This window comes from Erythrolamprus reginae, chromosome 10, assembly GCF_031021105.1.
Source record: "Erythrolamprus reginae isolate rEryReg1 chromosome 10, rEryReg1.hap1, whole genome shotgun sequence".
NCBI classification, from domain to species: domain Eukaryota; kingdom Metazoa; phylum Chordata; class Lepidosauria; order Squamata; family Dipsadidae; genus Erythrolamprus; species Erythrolamprus reginae.
The window spans coordinates 17,932,640-17,950,670 of NC_091959.1; the positions used below are offsets into that span (position 1 = coordinate 17,932,640).

Consider the following 18,031-nt stretch of genomic DNA (forward strand, 5'->3'; position numbering starts at 1 on the left):
AGGTAGAGGTACCACTGTATGTCCAAACATGCTGTGCTGTGCAATAAACCACTTGGTTACTTACATTTGGGGGTGGGTATGAAAGTTGCATAACCAGCCAAAGGGGACCTTATGAAAACCTTGACGAAAGTTCACATGGGCCTCGGTTCACTTTTCATCTTGATCCTTTGGTTCTTCTTCTGCTCATTCATTCCCTATATGTCTCTACAAGGATGCTTGATTCTGTAACCCAGTGTTTCCCAACCTTGGCGACTTGAAGATATTTGGACTTCAACTCCCAGAATTCCCCAGCCAGCGAATGCTGGCTGGGGAATTCTGGGAGTTGAAGTCCAAATATCTTCAAGTGGCCAAGGTTGGGAAACACTGCTGTAACCGACTCAGGCATAGTCTTCTTTAAAAAAAAAAAAAAAGCAAACCCATGCAAAAAAAAGTGATGATGCAAAAATACCCCATTTAATCTCTTCTAAAAGATCCCAAACCTGCAGTTTTGAAATTCTGAGATAAATAAGAAATCTGAATGAAATGAGCAGGAGCAACCTTCCTAGGTAAACTCCTTCTCCCTCTACTGGCTGTAACAAAAGAAAGTTTTGGAATAGAAATATTTGACTAACCAATATCACTGATGCTGTCAATCTTTCTGCTTCTTCGGGAAAACGGAAGCTATCGTGATTGTTTGAGGGTTCAGCAGGTAAAAAGGGTCAGGGAAGTTCAATCAGAACCGAGATGGAAAAGACTTTGGTGGTTTTCTACAGCGCCTAAAACACGATTTAAGTATTGCCCACAAGATCATATGCTGCAACGTCCTACCGGTCAATGACTACTTCAGCTTCAACCGCAACAACACAAGAGCACGCAACAGATTCAAACTTAATATTAACCGCTCCAAACTTGACTGTAAAAAATATGACTTTAACAATCGAGTTGTCGAAGCGTGGAACTCATTACCAGACTCAATAGTGTCAACCCCTAACCCGCAACATTTCTCTCTTAGACTCTCCATGATTGACCTCTCCAAGTTCCTAAGAGGTCAGTAAGGGGCGTACATAAGTGCACTAGTGTGCCTTTCGTCCCCTGTCCAATTGTCTTTCCTTTATCTATATATCATATACATTTTCTTCCTTTCATATATCTTCTCCTCTATGTTTACATATTATCTTTATATATATTACTTCATGTCTATTCTCTTCCATATGTATTGTGTATTGGACAAATGAATAAATAAAATAAAATAAAATAAAATCCACTTCTCAAGTAGGAGACCCTATTCAATGTGAGACAGGTGGCTGTCCAGTTTCTTCTTAAAAACTTCCAACAATGGAGCACCCACAACGTCTGGTGGCAAGCTGTTCCACAGGCTAATTATCTTCACTGTTATGAAGTTTCTCCTTAATTCCAGGTTTCTTGTCTCCTTCATTAATTTCCATCTATTGTTTCTTGCCTTCAGGTGCTTTGGAGAATAGGTTGACCCGCCTCTTCCCTTGTGGCAGCCTCTCAAATCCTGGGATATTGCTATCTTGTCACCCCCTCCAGTTCTTTTTTTCCTGCAGGCTAGTCAGACTCAGTTCTTGCAACCATTCTTCATTCAGTTCTTTCAGAAGTAGAGCAAGACAATACACATTATTCGGGGGTGGGGGGGGTGTCATGGCTCAGATTGGTCCCAAAACAAAATGAATGCAATCGATTGGTTGGACAATGAACCCTGGGGAGATCCGGTGGAAAAGGGGGGATTTTACCTATGCTGGTTTTCGCGTGAAAATTTTAGAACTGGCTTTGCTACTTCTGTGCCTCTGTGGGATTATCAGTACAGTAGTTAAACTCTTGGTAAAACAATGTACTTTTGCTGCATTTACCAACAGGATATATTTATTTTTTATTTATTTATTTTGTCCAATAGACAATACATAGAAGAGAATAGACATGAGGTAATATAGTGTTCCCTCGATTTCTGCGGGGGATGCGTTCCGAGACCGCCCGCAAAAGTCGAATTTCCGCGAAGTGGAGATGCGGAAGTAAATACACCATTTTTGGCTATGGACGCAGTATCACAAGCCATCCCTTAACACTTTAAACCCCTAAATTACCATTTCCCCATTCCCTTAATAACCATTTACTCACCATTATTACTGGTACTCACCATTGAATAAGACACTTAGTGATCCTGATATTTTTAAACATAATTATTTATTAACTGTAATTATTATTATTTTTGTTATTTATTTGCAAAAACTATTACTTTGGCGATGATGTATGACGTCATCGGGCAGGAAAAACCATAGTATAGGGAAAAAACCGTGAAGTATTTTTTAATTAATATTTTTTTAAAAAACGTGGTATAGTCTATCCGCGAAGTTCGCACCCACGAAAATCAAGGGAACACTGTATATATATAAAAAAATATAAAATAGAGGAGAAGATATATGAAAGGAAGAAAATATATATGATATATGAGATAAAGGAAAGACAATTGGACAGGGGACGAAAGGCACACTAGTGCACTTATGTACGCCCCTTACTGACCTCTTAGGAACCTGGAGAGGTCAATCGTGGATAGTCTAAGGGAGAAATGTTGGGGGTTAGGGGTTGACACTATTGAGTCTGGTAATGAGTTCCCCCTTCGACAACTCGATTGTTAAAGTCATATTTTTTACAGTCAAGTTTGGAGCGGTTAATATTAAGTTTGAATCTGTTGCGTGCTCTTGTGTTGTTGCGGTTGAAGCTGAAGTAGTCATTGACCGGTAGGACGTTGCAGCATATGATCTTGAGGGCAATACTTAAATCGTGTTTTAGGCGTCGTAGTTCTAAGCTTTCTAGACCCAGGATTGTTAATCTATTTTCATAGGGTATTCTGTTTCTAGCGGAGGAGTGAAGAGCTCTTCTGGTGAAATATTTTTGGACGTTTTCAAGGGTGTTGATGTCCAAGATGTGGTATGGGTTCCAGACAGATGAGCTGTATTCTAGGATGGGTTTGGCAAAAGTTTTGTAGGCTCTTGTGAGTAGTGTGAGATTGCTGGAGCAGAAGCTACGTAGGATCAGGTTAACAACTCTAGGAGCCTTTTTGGCGATATTGTTGCAGTAGGCTTTAGCGATGGTTGAAGAAAGTCTTAACATCTGGATTAAGTATAAATCCCAGAAGAAAGGGGATTTGGGAAGTTGCCGGGCACAATTGCTGAACAAAACTAAACGCTCTTTGGCCACCTCCTCCTCCTCCCCTCTAGAGGTCTTGGAAAGAGTTAATCGCCTTACACAGAATTGGTGGCTCTGAAAAGGCAGCCTTTCTCAAGACAATGAGATGTGACAAGTTCATTTAAAATGCCTGTTTTGTCATTGTTTATCTCATTTTCAGAGTTGGCAAAGAAAATTAGGCTGGCTGACACTCACCCGTTAGCATCTCCAGCCCTCTGACCTCACCTGACCGGGGCCTAATCTTTTGCCCCAAAGAGTGGACTTTCCCCAGAGCTTAAAGGAGATGCTTGAGCCATTCCTTTCTACAGTCAGAAATTAGCATATCTTTGTCTTTAACAGCAAGCAGAGAATCATGGTTTCTATTGCTTCTTGGGCCGTGTAGGATTAAGATCCTGCTGGACCAACAGAGACTCCTTAATGGGGAAAATGGTATATATAGTGAGTTGATTAAGCAAAGGAATTAATAGAAAGTGGGGAAAGTTAAGACTGCTTCTTTAAAAATACAGAGATTAGATTAGATTTATTGGATTTATATGCCGCCCCTCTCCGAAAACTTGGGGCGGCTCACAACAATAATAAAAAACAGTACACAATAACAAATCCAATCCCCACCAATCTAATTACAATTTAAAATTAGTAATTTCATAAAACAATCCCAATATATATAAAAAAACAGGCACACAGTCAATCAATCAACAAAACAGCATGGGCAAGGGGGAGGTGTTTTAGTTCCCCCATGCCTGACGGCAGAGGTGGGTCTTAAGGAGTTTACGAAAGGCAGAGAGGGTGGGGGCAATCCTAATCTCAGGGGGGAGCTGGTTCCAGAGGGTCAGGGCCCCCACAGAGAAGGCTCTTCCCCTGGGTCCCGCCAGACAACATTGTTTAGTCGACGGGACCCGAAGAAGGCCGACTCTGTGGGACCTAACCGGTCACTGGGATTCGTGCGGCAGGAGGCGGTCCCGAAGATATTCTGGTCCGGTGCCATGAAGGGCTTTATAGGTCATAACCAACACTTTGAATTGTGACCGGAAACTGATCGGCAACCAATGCAGACTGCGGAGTGTTGGAGTAATATGGGCATACTTAGAGAAGCCCATAATTGCTCTCGCAGCTGCATTCTGCACGATCTGAAGTTTCCAAACACTTTTCAAAGGTAGCCCCATGTAGAGAGCATTACAGTAGTCGAGCCTCGAGGTGATGAGGGCATGAGTGACTGTGAGCAGTGACTCCCGGTCCAAATAGGGCTGCAGCTGGCGCACCAGGCGAACCTGGGCAAACGCCCCCCTCGCCACAGCTGAAAGGTGTTTCTCTAATGTGAGCTGTGGATCGAAGAGGACGCCCAAGTTGCGGACCCTCTCTGAGGGGGTCAATAATCCCCCCCCCCAGGGTGATGGATGGACAGATAGAATTGTCCTTGGGAGGCAAAACCCACAGCCACTCCGTCTTGTCTGGGTTGAGTTTGAGTTTGTTGACACCCATCCAGGCCCCAACAGCCTCCAGGCACCGGCACATCACTTCCACTGCTTCGTTGAAGTAAATGTGTGTCTCCACTTTTAACATTCATTGCCTTGCACCTATACAGGTGGTCCTCGACTTACAACTGTCCGTTTAGGGACCATTCGAAGTTGCAACAACACTGAAAAAAGTGACTTAAGGCCATTATTCATAATTACAACCATTGCAGCATCTCCATGGTCAGGTCATCAAAATTTAGAAACTTGGCAACCTCAGTCGTATTATGATGGTTGCAGTGTTCCTGGGATCACACGATCCTCTTTTGTGACCGTCTGACAAGCAAAAGTCAATGGAAGGAGCCAGGTTGACTCATCAACCATGTTACTACTACTACTCCGAGTCTTCAGAGAGGGGCAGCATACAAATATTAATACTGTAATAGCAATAATAATAACAACACTCAGCAATTCATTTATTCACTTAATAAAATGGGCCAAAACTTACTGTCTCGGTTAAGCAAGAGAAATGTTGGGGGTCAATTCTGGTTGTAATTTAATTTATTTAATTCATTCGACTTCTATGCCGCCCAATCCCATAGGGCTCAGGGCAGCTTGCAACAATAAAAAATGATACAATGATACAATAATAAAAAAGAACTCGGACAAAAATAATAATTAGAAACTCAAAACCGTAACAAACCCAAAAACAATCTAACAAACATCCATACCAATAAACATATTCGGGCACATCAGGTGTTAAAATTCACGGCGCCCAGGCCTGTTTTCAAAGCCAGGATTTTTTTAAAAAAGTTTCTTTATTGATTTTAAAAAGAATATTTCTCATATTTTTTCTTCTATTTTTACAGTTCTTGATCCATTTTTATTACATGTTAAATATATCGTTCATTTCTCTATATATTCTGTTAAATTATATACAGTGATCCCTCGATTATCGCGAGGGTTCCGTTCCAAGACCCCTCGCGATAATCGATTTTTCGCGATATAGCGGTGCGGAAGTAAAAACACCATCTGCGCTTGCGCGCCTTTTCCCCATGGCCGCGCATGCGCAGATGGTGGAGCCGGGGAGCGACGAGAGTGCGGAAGCCGACAGATTGCTTTGAATGCCGGCTGCCCCCGCCCCCCCCCCAGCACCCACCGTTTGTCGCTCGCCTGTCCGCCGTTTGCCGCTATCACCGCCTTCCCCACCCAGAGTCGAAGTCCCGGGGATGGCAAGGAGGGAGGGAGCGACGCGGGTTAAGCCCTCCACGGCCTCTTTAACACTTGGGCAGAAGTCGCACTCCTCCTCCGGGTGATGGAAAAGACGCGGGTACTCGGGAGCCCAGGCGCCCCGCTCGAAGTGGAGGAAAGCAGGCGGTTCCCGGGGAGAGAAAGCAGACACTGGGCTTAGAGGCGCCCGTCCCAGCGGAGCAGATGGAAACGCTCCACCTGCGTATCGCCATCCCCGAAGATACGCAAGCTCTCCCCCACCACACAAACACACACCCCGCCCGGTACAGTATAGCAAAAAAACCGGGGAGTATTTTTTTATTATTATTTTTTGAAAAATCGCGATATAGCATTTCGCGAAAATCGAGATCGCAAAAATCGAGGGATCACTGTACAATCAAATATAGATGTCATAAGTAAAGCATAATATTAGAAGAGGGGGGGAAAGGTAAAGAGTTATTAACAAGTATACATTTTGTTTTAGTTTCTATAATAGAGTAATCATTCGTCCCATGTTTTTATTTCATTTCCATTAATATTACGAGGTGTTTATTTTTATTTCTATATATACTGATACTTTGTATTGTTACTTTTCAGTTTTTGTTCTATAGAGCCAGACCAGCAACAGAAAAAGCCTCCCCCCATGGTCCCGCCAACCTACATTGTTTAGTCAACGGGACCTAGAGGAGGCCAATTCGGTGCAATCTAACAGGTCTCTGGGAGATATGTGGGAGGTATGTAAGTTGAGGACTACCTGTCTCAGCCTAATTCTGATAGATGTTGGGCTCTTGCTCTCAATCCTAGGGAGCCCAGCATCCATCAGAATTAGGCTGAGACAGGTAGTCCTCGACTTACATACAAGTAAGTATGTAAGTCCTCGACTTACATACAGGGCATGTTCATTCCCTTGGTAGATCTCTCACAATTGTTTTCATCTGCAGTGGTACCAAAAAAGGAGTTCTTCATCCTTGTAGGAATGTTGTGCCTTGACATGACTGTATTTTCTTCACATTCTGTCTTGAGTACTCAATTACTCAGTACTGTAATTGAGTAGTAGCATCCTCCCTACGCTATAGTTTTCCCAGCATCAAGGTATGGTTGTGAAAGTTGGACCATAAGGAAGGCTGGGCGCCAAAGAATGGAGGCCTTTGAACTTTAGTGCTGGAGAAGATTCGAGTCCCTTGGACTGCAAGGCCATCCCACCAGCCAGTCCTAGAGGAGATCAATCCTGACTGCTCTTTGGAAGGCCAGATCCTGAAGATGAAACTCAAATACTTGGGCCACCTAATGAGAAGGAAGGACTCACTGGAGAAGAATCGAATGCTGGGAACGATTGAGGGCAAAAGAAGAAGGGGATGACCGAGAAGGGGATGGAGTCGTTGAAGGAGTCGACGTGAGCTCAAATGGACTCCAGAGGATGGTAGAGGACAGAAAGGCCTGGAGGAACTATGGGTCGGACACAACTTCACAACTAACAAGAAGAAGAAGAACCCTCTCAATAAAGACAAGGCCATCGACCAATACTGCCAAAAAGAACTCTGAATTAAAGAGGCCAGAAAGGGCCAAAGGACGGAAGACCAAGCTAGCTTGTCCACTGATGGCTGAAACTCAGGAGGACGACTAAGATCAACGGCCTTGACCAGACACACAGGCACAGGGATGCCCAGAGAATCAGGCGATAAGGCAAGAAGATGATGAGCCACACTATCCTTATGACCTTGATTCTTAGCAACAGCCTAGCTGCGTGTAGGCATTCTGGGAGTTGAACACCTGGAAGTTGCCACAGTTTGGGAGTATGGGATTAACTGTTGGCCCCTCCCTTCTTTAAAGTGGGGTCCTTATGGGATCCATCAGCTCCTGCTCTAGTTCCAGAAGAAGAGGGACCAGATCCCTCACCCGCAAAAGCCTCTTGTCTGGAGGAGCGTTTACAACTAGAGAAAACGCATTTCAGCCTTCTGCGCATTTACATTTCTGCACCATTACTTGATAAAGTGAAGGGACTCTCTACTGGGATATTTAAGAATTGTGGACTTTTTAGATCTGGAGCAATATTACTCAGGAATAAAGGGCCTCCCTTCCCCTCCCCTGGCAAAGCTGGCGAAGCGCAGAAGGACTCTCATTCTCTTTCATCGCCCCCCCCCTCTTTCTTTCTTTCTCTCTCGTTTTCCATTACTTCCTTCCATGCTTCTTGTGTTCTATTTGTTTCTTTGTTCTTTAGAAATGAGAATGTCGGGTTAACAAATGGGGTCTGTCTCTTTCTAACTGCCTGGAACTTCATTATACCTGCATGAACTGCCAGCTCCATTTCCAGTGTCGCTGGCTTGTTCTGGTGCCCACTCCCCCTGCCCTCCAGCCTCCTCTCGGCCCCTGCAGCTCTCCGCTTCCTCCTGCCCCAGCAAAATCCCCCCATAAGAGGGGAAACATTGAGACAAGGGAGATCAACTCTCCCTCCCTCCCTCTCTCTCTCTCTAGCTGACCTCTTTGGGGGGGGGGGCAGAAGAGACCTTGCCCTAACATCTCCTGGGGCTGGACAACTTAGCAAGTGGAATCATCCTGCAGGGGATTTTTCCCCCCAGTCATTCTTCAGCAGTGACTGCTGGGCTTTTCTTTTTATTTATTTATTTGTGTTTTTTTTACAAATATGACATACAAGAAAAAAGAAAAAAACATACATAAAGACATACACATACAACATTTGGGAAATAAAAGTTTCCCCACTTTTGGGATGTTTGATCAGAGAATTTTACTTCTTTTACATAATATTAATTTTTCAATTCTTTTATTCAACGTGTTGCTTTGCATAGATTTTTATTTATTTCTTTATTGCTCTTTTCTTTAGCCAATCATAAAATTTTTCCCATGTTTTATAATAATCTGATTCTTCTTTTCCCTCTGATCTTTTGGATATCCTGCCCATCTCTGCACAGTCTAGTATCTTTTTAATTATTATATTTTCTTCTGGTAGTTTGTCTATTTTCCACTGTTGGGCATATACTATTCTGGCAGCTGTTAATACAGTGATTTTTCAACCTTTTTTTGAGCCGCGGCACATTTTTTACATTTACAAAATCCTGGGGCACACCACCAACCAAAATGACATAAAATGACACCCTAAGACACTCTCCTGTCTTTTTCCATCCCTGTCTCCTCCCCCACTTGTGTGTGTGTGTGTATACACTCTTGAACCATTTCCAAAACCAAGTGAGGGCTGGGTTTTTTTTCTCTCTTATTCTTTGGGTGCTTTTTATCATATGCTTTAAATCAAGAGTCACTTCTCTCTCTCTTTTGTTTCTCTCTCTTTCCTCTCATTCTCTGCCTCAATCATTTTCTCATTTCTCTTTTTTCCTGCCCTTTTTGCTCATTTCTCTCTCTTGCTTTCTTTCTCTTGCACTCTTTCTTTCTTTCTCTCTCTCTTTCTCTCTCTTGCTCTCAGCAGAAAGTTGTAAAACTGGAACCTGAGCATCCTCCTTCACGGCACACCTGACCATGTCTCGCGGCACACTAGTGTGCCATGGCACACTGGTTGAAAAACACTGTGTTAATATATGTATAACTAGGTATCTTACCTCTTTTTCTATTTTTTTTATTAAAAATACCCAATAAATATAATTCTGGGTTTTTTTCAATTTCTTCATTTACTATTTCTTTTAACCAATTTGTTATTTTATTCCAGAAATTTTTTGCCTGTGTGCATGTCCACCATTGGTGGTAGAACGTACCTCTTTCTTTTTTACACTTCCGACTGCTGGGCTTTTCATACATGCTTGTTTCTTAGGTTGCCACCCCCTCCCATCTGATTACTCTTGGCATGTCACAGTGGTTACAAAGCATGACAATTACCGTATTTTTCGGAGTGTAAGGCGCACCTTAGTTGTTTTTTGTTGTTTTTTTAATTATAAAAGTTTTTATTTACAAATATACAATGAATTACATTTAATTACATTTAACAATATAGACATGTCAAATTACAGGGAGAAAAGAAATGTGAGAAATAGGTAATTGGAGATTAAAGCAATAATCCTGTCGAATTATAATCTAAACGATATGCATTTGACAATAGACAGAGACAAATAAACAAAAAACGTCGACAAACATATAGACATACAAAAAGAAAGGAAAGGAAAGAAGAAAGCAGAGAAGAGTAGAAGGAAGGAAAGGGTGGGCGGATGTACGGTAGATCCGTATTAATATTGTGAACTAGATACATTTTCAGTAGCTCATTTCCTTATATCTAATATTTAAGATTATAGATAAACAAGAGAAAGTGTTGAATAGAAACATAGAAGACTGAATGCAGAAAAAGACCTCATGGTCCATCTAGTCTGCCCTTATACTATTTTATCTTACAATGGATATACGTTTATCCCAGGCATGTTTAAATTCAGTTACTGTGGATTTACCAACCACGTCTGCTGGAAGTTTGTTCCAAGCATCTACTACTCTTTCAGTGAAATAATATTTCCTCACGTTGCTTTTGATCTTTCCCCCAACTAACTTCAGATTGTGTCCCCTTGTTCTTGTGTTCACTTTCCTATTAAAAACACTTCCCTCCTGGACCTTATTTAACCCTTTAATATATTTAAATGTTTCGATCATGTCCCCACTTTTCCTTCTGTCCTCCCGACTATACAGGTTGCCTGCAACCTCTTGATTTGTTCCGTGACTCTTGTTTGGTTCGTGGCTGTTAATGCCAGCCTTAACTGCGAGTGAGGAGATCTTTTCTGCTCCTCCAGGGATCTCCGTGATGTCTTACAAACACTTAAGTGAATTTAACCTTGTGGCATTTACTGAAGAGTGATTACTGCAAGGAATCTGGGTCCTGAAGAACTAAGCATGGGATTTGAGCAGAAGGACAGGGCGGGGCGTGGGGAGGGCACAGGAATCTGTCTTGGGTCCTTACCACCTTAGGCAATTGAAAAAAATAACGCTAATAACGCTAACATCAAGAAGGGAATTAGTACTCCAACTACATCTTCAAATCTGATGTCGTAGTGAATCGCGATACCAGCCCAGTAGCTGGTTCTTCTTCTACCTCTCTCATTTTTTCCTTTTCTTTCCCATTCTGCCTCTCTCTTCTCTTTTTTTCTACCCCTTTCCAATATCTCTCTCCTTTACCACTTACCCCCTTTTTTCCCTTCTCTGTCTATTACCTCTGATTAGGTCATGTTACGTTATATGTCTCGAATGCACTAATCTTTATCCTGTGCACTGTTGATTTATTTCATGTTATTTTCTGTCTTTTTATTATTTCAAACCTTAATAAAGATTATTTTTTTTAAAGAAAAAGAAAAAAATAACACTGATTACACATGCTTTCCTCCTTTTGTAAGAATCTAGGGCAGAGGGTTTTTTTATCCCTGTCAACTTTAAGATGAGCGCAGACTTCGACTCCCAGAATTTCCACCATTTTATCTTCTGAAGATAAAATAGTTGTTGAATTCTTTAGTTTTGTCTTGCACAAAACCATCTAGATCAGTGATGGCGAACCTTTTTTTCCTTGGTTGCTGAAAGAGCGTGTGCTGTTGCCTACACCCCATAATCCGATGCCTGGGGAGGGCGAAAACAGCTTCCCGTGCCCCCCCGGAAGCCCTCTGGAGGCTGGAAACGGCCTGTTTCCCCACTTCTGGTGGGCCCAGTAGGCTTGTGTTTTGCCCTCCCCAGGCTCCAAAGGCTTCCTTGGAGCCAGGGAGAGTAAAATGCCCTCCCCCACCCCCTGGAGGCTCTCTGGAAGCCAAAAATACCCTCCCAGTGCCTCAGGATATCTCCGGGACTGCCTTCTGCCACACGAATCCCAGCGACCGGTTAGGTCCCACAGAGTTGGCCTTCTCCGGGTCCCGTCGACTAAACAATGTCATCTGGCGGGGCCCAGGGGAAGAGCCTTCTCTGTCGTGGCTCCGACCCTCTGGAACCAGCTCCCCCCAGAGATTGGGATTGCTCCCACCCTCCTTGCCTTTCGTAAACTCCTTAAAACCCACCTCTGCCGTCAGGCATGGGGGAATTGAAACATCTCCCCCTTGCCCATGTAGTTTTGGTGTAGGATTCGATTGTGTGCTTGTTTTTTATATATTGGGGTTTCTTTTTTGGATTTTTTAACCTAAAACTGTAATTTAGATTGCTAAATATTAGATTTGTTACTATGTGCTGTTTTTTACCATTGTTGTGAGCCGCCCCGAGTCCGCGGAGAGGGGCGGCATATAAATCCAATAAATCTAATCTAATCTAATCAAAAATCAGCTGGCCAGCACACACATGCACAATGGAGCTGAGCTAGGGCAACGGCTCGTGTACCAGCAGATACGGTTTCGCGTGCTACCTGTGACACCCTTGCCATAGGTTCGCCATCACTGATCTAGATCTTCAACCTTGGGAATGTGTGGATGTCAACTCCCAGAATTCCTTAGCCAGCCATGCTGTCTGGGGAACTCCACGATATCTTAATGGTGGAAGAAAAAATGACAGAGGCAGAGAAAAAGACAAGACAGGAAAGAGATCTCAACAGGGCTACAAGAATGGTGGAAGGTCTTAAGCATAAAACGTATCAGGAAAGACTTCATGAACTCAATCTGTATAGTCTGGATGAGAGAAGAAAAAGGGGGGACAGGATCGAAACATTTAAATATGTTAAAGGGTTAAATAAGGTCCAGGAGGGAAGTGTTTTTAGTAGGAAAGTGAACACAAGAACAAGGGGGCACAATCTGAAGTAAGTTGGGGGAAAGATCAAAAGCAACATGAGGAAATATTATTTCACTGAAAGAGTAGTAGATCCTTGGAACAAACTTCCAGCAGACGTGGTTGGTAAATCCACAGTAACTGAGTTTAAACATGCCTGGGATAAACATATATCCATCCTAAGATAAGACACAGGAAATAGTATAAGGGCAGACTAGATGGACCATGAGGTCGTTTTCTGCCGTCACTCTTCTATGTTTCTATGTATTCATCAGAAGGAAGAAGGATTTAAAGTCAAGCAGGGGTGCATCTAAGGACACACTTAGCTTGGGGCAGAAACCAGGGGAATTTAGAGTAATCTGAAAGTCCTTCCTAAGCTTTCCACTATCCAGGGGGGTTGGAGACATTGCATTCATAAATGCAAAGTGACATAGAAAGTTTGCCTTGCCTTGTCTGAAGAGCAACACACCAGTTGTGGCATCACTTGCAGAGGAGGCACGTTACTCCCCGCAAAGTCCAAAGGAGATTAAGTAAATCCCCATCTTCCTAATGTGATTACATCTCAAAGCTGCTTCTTACCAGCATTTTCCTCTCTCCCTGTCCCCACGCCATCTGTGCCTCTTCGAGGCCTCTCTGCTTCTCCCATGTCACACCCTTCAGCCCAAGGGGTCTTTCGCTCCTCACTACTCCCACCTCTTCTTGAAGACTTTGGGGCCATGTTATGAAGTTGGTCGTTTTGAAGGAAGTTATGCATTTTGGAGAAAACAGGTCGCTTAGACCAGTGTTTTTCAACCAGTGTGCCATGGCACACTAGTGTGCCACGAGACATGGTCAGGTGTGCCACGAAGCTCAGAGAAAGAAAACAAGAGAGAAAGAAAGAAAGAGAAAGAGAAAGAAAACGAGAGAAAGCAAGCAAGAAAAAGAAAGAAAGAGAAAGAGAACAAAAGAGAAAGAAAGCAAGAGAGAGAGTAAGAGAGAAAGAAAGAAAGCAAGAGAGAGGGAGGGAGAAAGGGAGGGAAGGTGGGAGAGAGAAAGAAATGGAGGGAGGCAGAGAGAAAGAGCAAAAAAGAGGAAAGAAGGAAGAGAAAAAGAGGGACGGAGAGAGAGAAAAAAAGAGGAAGGGAGAGAAAGAGGGAGAGAGAAATAGAGCAAAAGGGAGGAAGAGAGAATTTTTTCATCCAATATATTTTCGCTGCCCCCCCCCCCACTCAATGTTCCCCATGGTTTTGTAAATGTAAAAAATGTGCCGCGGCTCAAAAAAGGTTGAAAATCACTGGCCTAGACCTCCAAAAGGAGGGGTTTGTTCCACTTTTTCAAAATTATTTCACAGCTCCCTCTTCTCTCCTCCCACTCATCCCAAATCCCTAAGAGCAGAAAGGCTCCTCACTCAGAGAAGAGTCCTGTGGCATAGCCTTCTGCGCATAGGACATCATGCATCATTATAGGCTGGTGACCTGTGCCCCAGTCCAATGCACAGGAACATAGAAACATAGAAGACTGACGGCAGAAAAAGACCTCCTGGTCCATCTAGTCTGTCCTTATACTATTTTTTCTATTTTATCTTAGGTTGGATATATGTTTATCCCAGGCATTTTTTATTTATTTATTTATTTATTCTTTGTCCGATATACAATACATATGGAAGAGAATAGACATTAAGTAATATATATAACGATAGAAAGTAAAAAGAAGAGAAGTAGATGGGAGGGAGAGAATATATATGATATAAGAGATAAGGAGAGAATATATATGATATATATATATAATAGATAGATAGATAGATAGATAGATAGATAGATAGATAGATAGATAGATAGATAGATAGATAGATAGATAGATAAGGCTGGAAGTTTGTTCCAAGGATCTACTACTCTTTCAGTAAAATAATATTTTCTCATGTTGCTTTTGATCTTTCCCGCTTCTGCAAGGGCTTTCAGATCTGGGTTGCTCTTCTTTGATTTTCAACCGTGGCAGCAGTTCAGAATCCTAGAGCGGTGTTTCTCGTGGTGAATAACTCGAAGATGTGTGGAATTCAACTCCTAGAATAGTGGTGGCGAACCTATGGCACAGGTGCCACAAATGGCACATGGAGCCATATCTACTGGCACACAAGTCGTTGCCTAGCTCAGCTCCAACATGCATGTGCTTGCCAGCCAGCTGATTTTTGGCTCTCACAGAGGCTCTGGGAGGGCGATTTTGGCTTCCAGAGAGCCTTCAGGGGGAGGAGACAGGGGTGGGCTTCGAAGGTGGAACGGGGATGTGTGCTCTCCCCCGTAGCTCTGAGTGCTAGCAGAGTCCAGCACAAATCCTGCTGCTGCATCCGGGCACACGTCCCCGTTCTACCTTAGCAGCCCACCTCTGCCAACAGGGGGATGTTTCCAGCACGTGGGAAACCAGTTGGTTGAAAAGCCCCGTTCAGTTTATTTATTTATTTATTTTATTTATTTATTTTGTCCAATACACAATGAGAGTTTTAGTGGGTATATATCTATATACACATAGTAAAATACATGATGAAGGTTATAGAGGAGATATGCATAGTAAAATATATCTAAGAAATAATAGAAAAGAAGGTATAGCAATAGAACATATCAATGAAAGAATAGAAGAAGAGATACAGGAATAGAGGAAAGGTATAGGAGATATAGGAGAGCAATAGATCAGGGGACGGAAGGCACTCTAGTGCACTTGTACTCGCCCCTTACTGACCTCTTAGGAATCTGGATAGGTCAACCGTAGATAATCTAAGGGTAAAGTGTTGGGGGTTTGGGGATGACACTATGGAGTCTGGTAATGAGTTCCACGCTTCGACAACTCGGTTACTGAAGTCATATTTTTTACAGTCAAGTTTGGAGCGGTTAATATTAAGTTTAAATCTGTTGTGTGCTCTTGTGTTGTTGTGGTTGAAGCTGAAGCAGTCGCCGACAGGCAGGACATTGCAGCATATGATATTGTGGGCAATACCTAGATCTTGTTTAAGGCATCTTAGTTCTAAACTTTCTAGGCCCAGGATTGAAAGTCTAGTCTCGTAGGGTATTCTGTTTCAAGTGGAGGAGTGAAGGGCTCTTCTGGTGAAGTATCTTTGGACATTTTCGAGGGTGTTAATGTCTGAGATGCGATATGGGTTCCAAACAGATGAGCTGTATTCGAGGATGCGTCTGGCAAAAGTTTTGTAAGCTCTGATAAGTAGTGTGAGATTGCCAGAGCAGAAGCTACATAGGATTAGGTTTACAACTCTGCCAGCATGTATCGGCATGCTCAAATTCAGCCTTCAGGGGGGAAAAAACACAGTTTATTTTTCAGGTTAAAAAGCACAGAGAGAGATGGACACATATTTTCAGTGATAAAACTCCACCCTCTTTTTAGCAGGCTCTGTCCACACAGTTGGGGGATTGCTTGCAAAAGTCTTTAGAGGGATGGCAAGAATCTTGCATTGCCTTCCTGCCATAGCGCTTTGAACCACTGAACTGAGCCCGCTTTTTTCTTCTCTTAGGGCCACCTCTTCATTGTGCAGTACAATGACGGGAACGCCGAAGTGGTCTCCATGTGGGTGTGCCGGAGTCTGGAGGAGAGGCGTTTGCAGCAACAGGGATCGCAGTGAGAGGAAGAGACAACCGCCTCCTAAGAGCTTCATGGCAAAAGCAATTCAAAGTCCGGTCAGGAGAGAGTCGGGGGTCTTTTTCTTCAAGACATTCAGCTGATGTCCTTTGTCCCCCCACCACCTCCGGGCTCTCACTGCCTCCGGCATCCTTAAGACAATAGGAACATATATTTTACAAACCGAATGTATATATGTTGGCCTCCAAGTATTTTATACGCTTTGGAGTCTTTGCTAGCTTAACAGAAGGACATGAGCAGAAAATGGAGGTCCTGCTTTGGATTGGGATTTGAAACAGAAGGTTAGATGATGGACCAGTGAAAGAAAATGGATCAAGATGAAAAAATAAAAGAAATGTAAGCAGTATCAGCCAAAGGGTGTGTGCTCCCACTATTCCACTTCTTATAGGTCAAGGTGGACCCCAAGGACATCAGGGGATTTTAGCAGAAGATGAATCAGCAGGGAAAGTTGGGTTGGGCTTTCATTTCTTGACGATGTTATGTTGAGTGGTAGAACAGTTTATTGGGGGTTCATTCTTAGTGGAGTTCTTGTCTAAACTGCAGAAGAGGCTGTTGGCCATGGTTGATAGCAAAGTTGGATCCTTTCATTGGAAGCTTTCTTTGTTCCTATGCACCAAACCTAAGATATATTTAAGTTGCTGGTCTCTCTCTCTCTCTCTCTCTCTCTTTCTTTCTCTCTCTGTCTCTCCACAAATGTTGCCTGAGGCAAATGTGACATCATTCATTTGTTCAATTAAATGTGTGTATTTGTACAGCCTACACCAGTTGCTATATTTTTGGAACACCAGGCTAAATTGAACCTGGGTAGTTGATGACTGAAGATGGTCTGAGAAGCCCTACTGTCAGAAGTGGGCTACTGACTTAGCAAGTTGTGTGTGAACCGTGCCATCCTATTAAGCTGTCGTGTTTTTAGTTGTTCATTTATTTGTCACACCAATGTATTTTCTGCCGACTTACCAGACTCGAGATGGTGTACATGGACAACGGAATTTATCTGTTTGTGCCAACATTACAAAGGGATAGTGATTGTGTCTTCTTACCGAGTTCAGGCATCTTAGGTGAATCTACTGCAACTGATGCAGATAAAGTCTACCCATTAGCATTACCAAACGGAGTCACGTATCAAATGGAAACCAGCTCAAAGAAGCGAGGCTGGGAGTTTGCGGAGTCCTCTGATGTTTTAACCGTCAGTAGCTACTCTCAAGAAGAACAAACCCAAAATAAGAAAATTGTACTGTAATCCAGTCCACCAACAATTTTGCTGGGGCGAAGACAGGAGCTCACCCCTTGCATGGCCCTTCAGTCTCCAACCCAGGCTGTCAGTTGTCCAGCTGAAAAGCTCAGTGTTTTTAACCACTAGGCCATTGTGCCCCTAAGGGGCTTTTTAAAAATCCCTAATATTTCATTGTTGTTTTAAATTTGCTTTAGAGTAGAATAGAAACTTTTATTTAGTCATTTGACCATATATATATTTCTTAAATCTAATACAAATATACAAATAGAAAGGAAAACACCGAATTGGACATGTTCACAGGAAGTTGTTATCCCGGCAATGAACCCCAATCTTATTTTAAAATGCTCTTTTCTTCAAAAGAGCCTTTGAAATCAAGAGTGCAGATTGACTAGCGATAACGCAGGTTCCTTCCCTGAAAATAATGAGACCTTCTCGAGCCGTTTACATGAATGCCATTGTTCTTTTGAAGGCATTCCATCTCCTCTGCTATTTATTCTTGAGAAGGTCCTTCAGAATCCCACCATTTTGAGGTGGTTGATAGCGTTGTGGTTGGCCTGCAACCAGGCCCTCTGGCAACGGACTTTGAGCCTGATGAACTGGGGACATCTGGACACAGTCGGCCTGTGTGGCTGCAGGAGGAGTCAGA

General features: G+C 42.9%; 1 protein-coding gene across 5 annotated transcripts in view; it reads left to right on the top strand.

Annotated features, from left to right (window-relative positions):
* The window catches only part of MAP2K5 (mitogen-activated protein kinase kinase 5), a 230,155-nt gene extending 213,245 nt beyond the window's left edge, over nt 1–16,910 (top strand). For all 5 annotated transcript variants that reach the window (XR_011559993.1, XM_070762760.1, XM_070762763.1 and 2 more), the window contains one exon: nt 16,027–16,910. Coding sequence is in view for 4 of the 5 variants with exons in the window: in XM_070762760.1 (XP_070618861.1) it covers nt 16,027–16,134 (108 nt within the window). In the remaining variant the exon portion in view is untranslated. The remainder of the gene's footprint in view (nt 1–16,026) is intronic.
* The last annotated feature ends 1,121 nt before the right edge of the window (nt 16,911–18,031 follow it).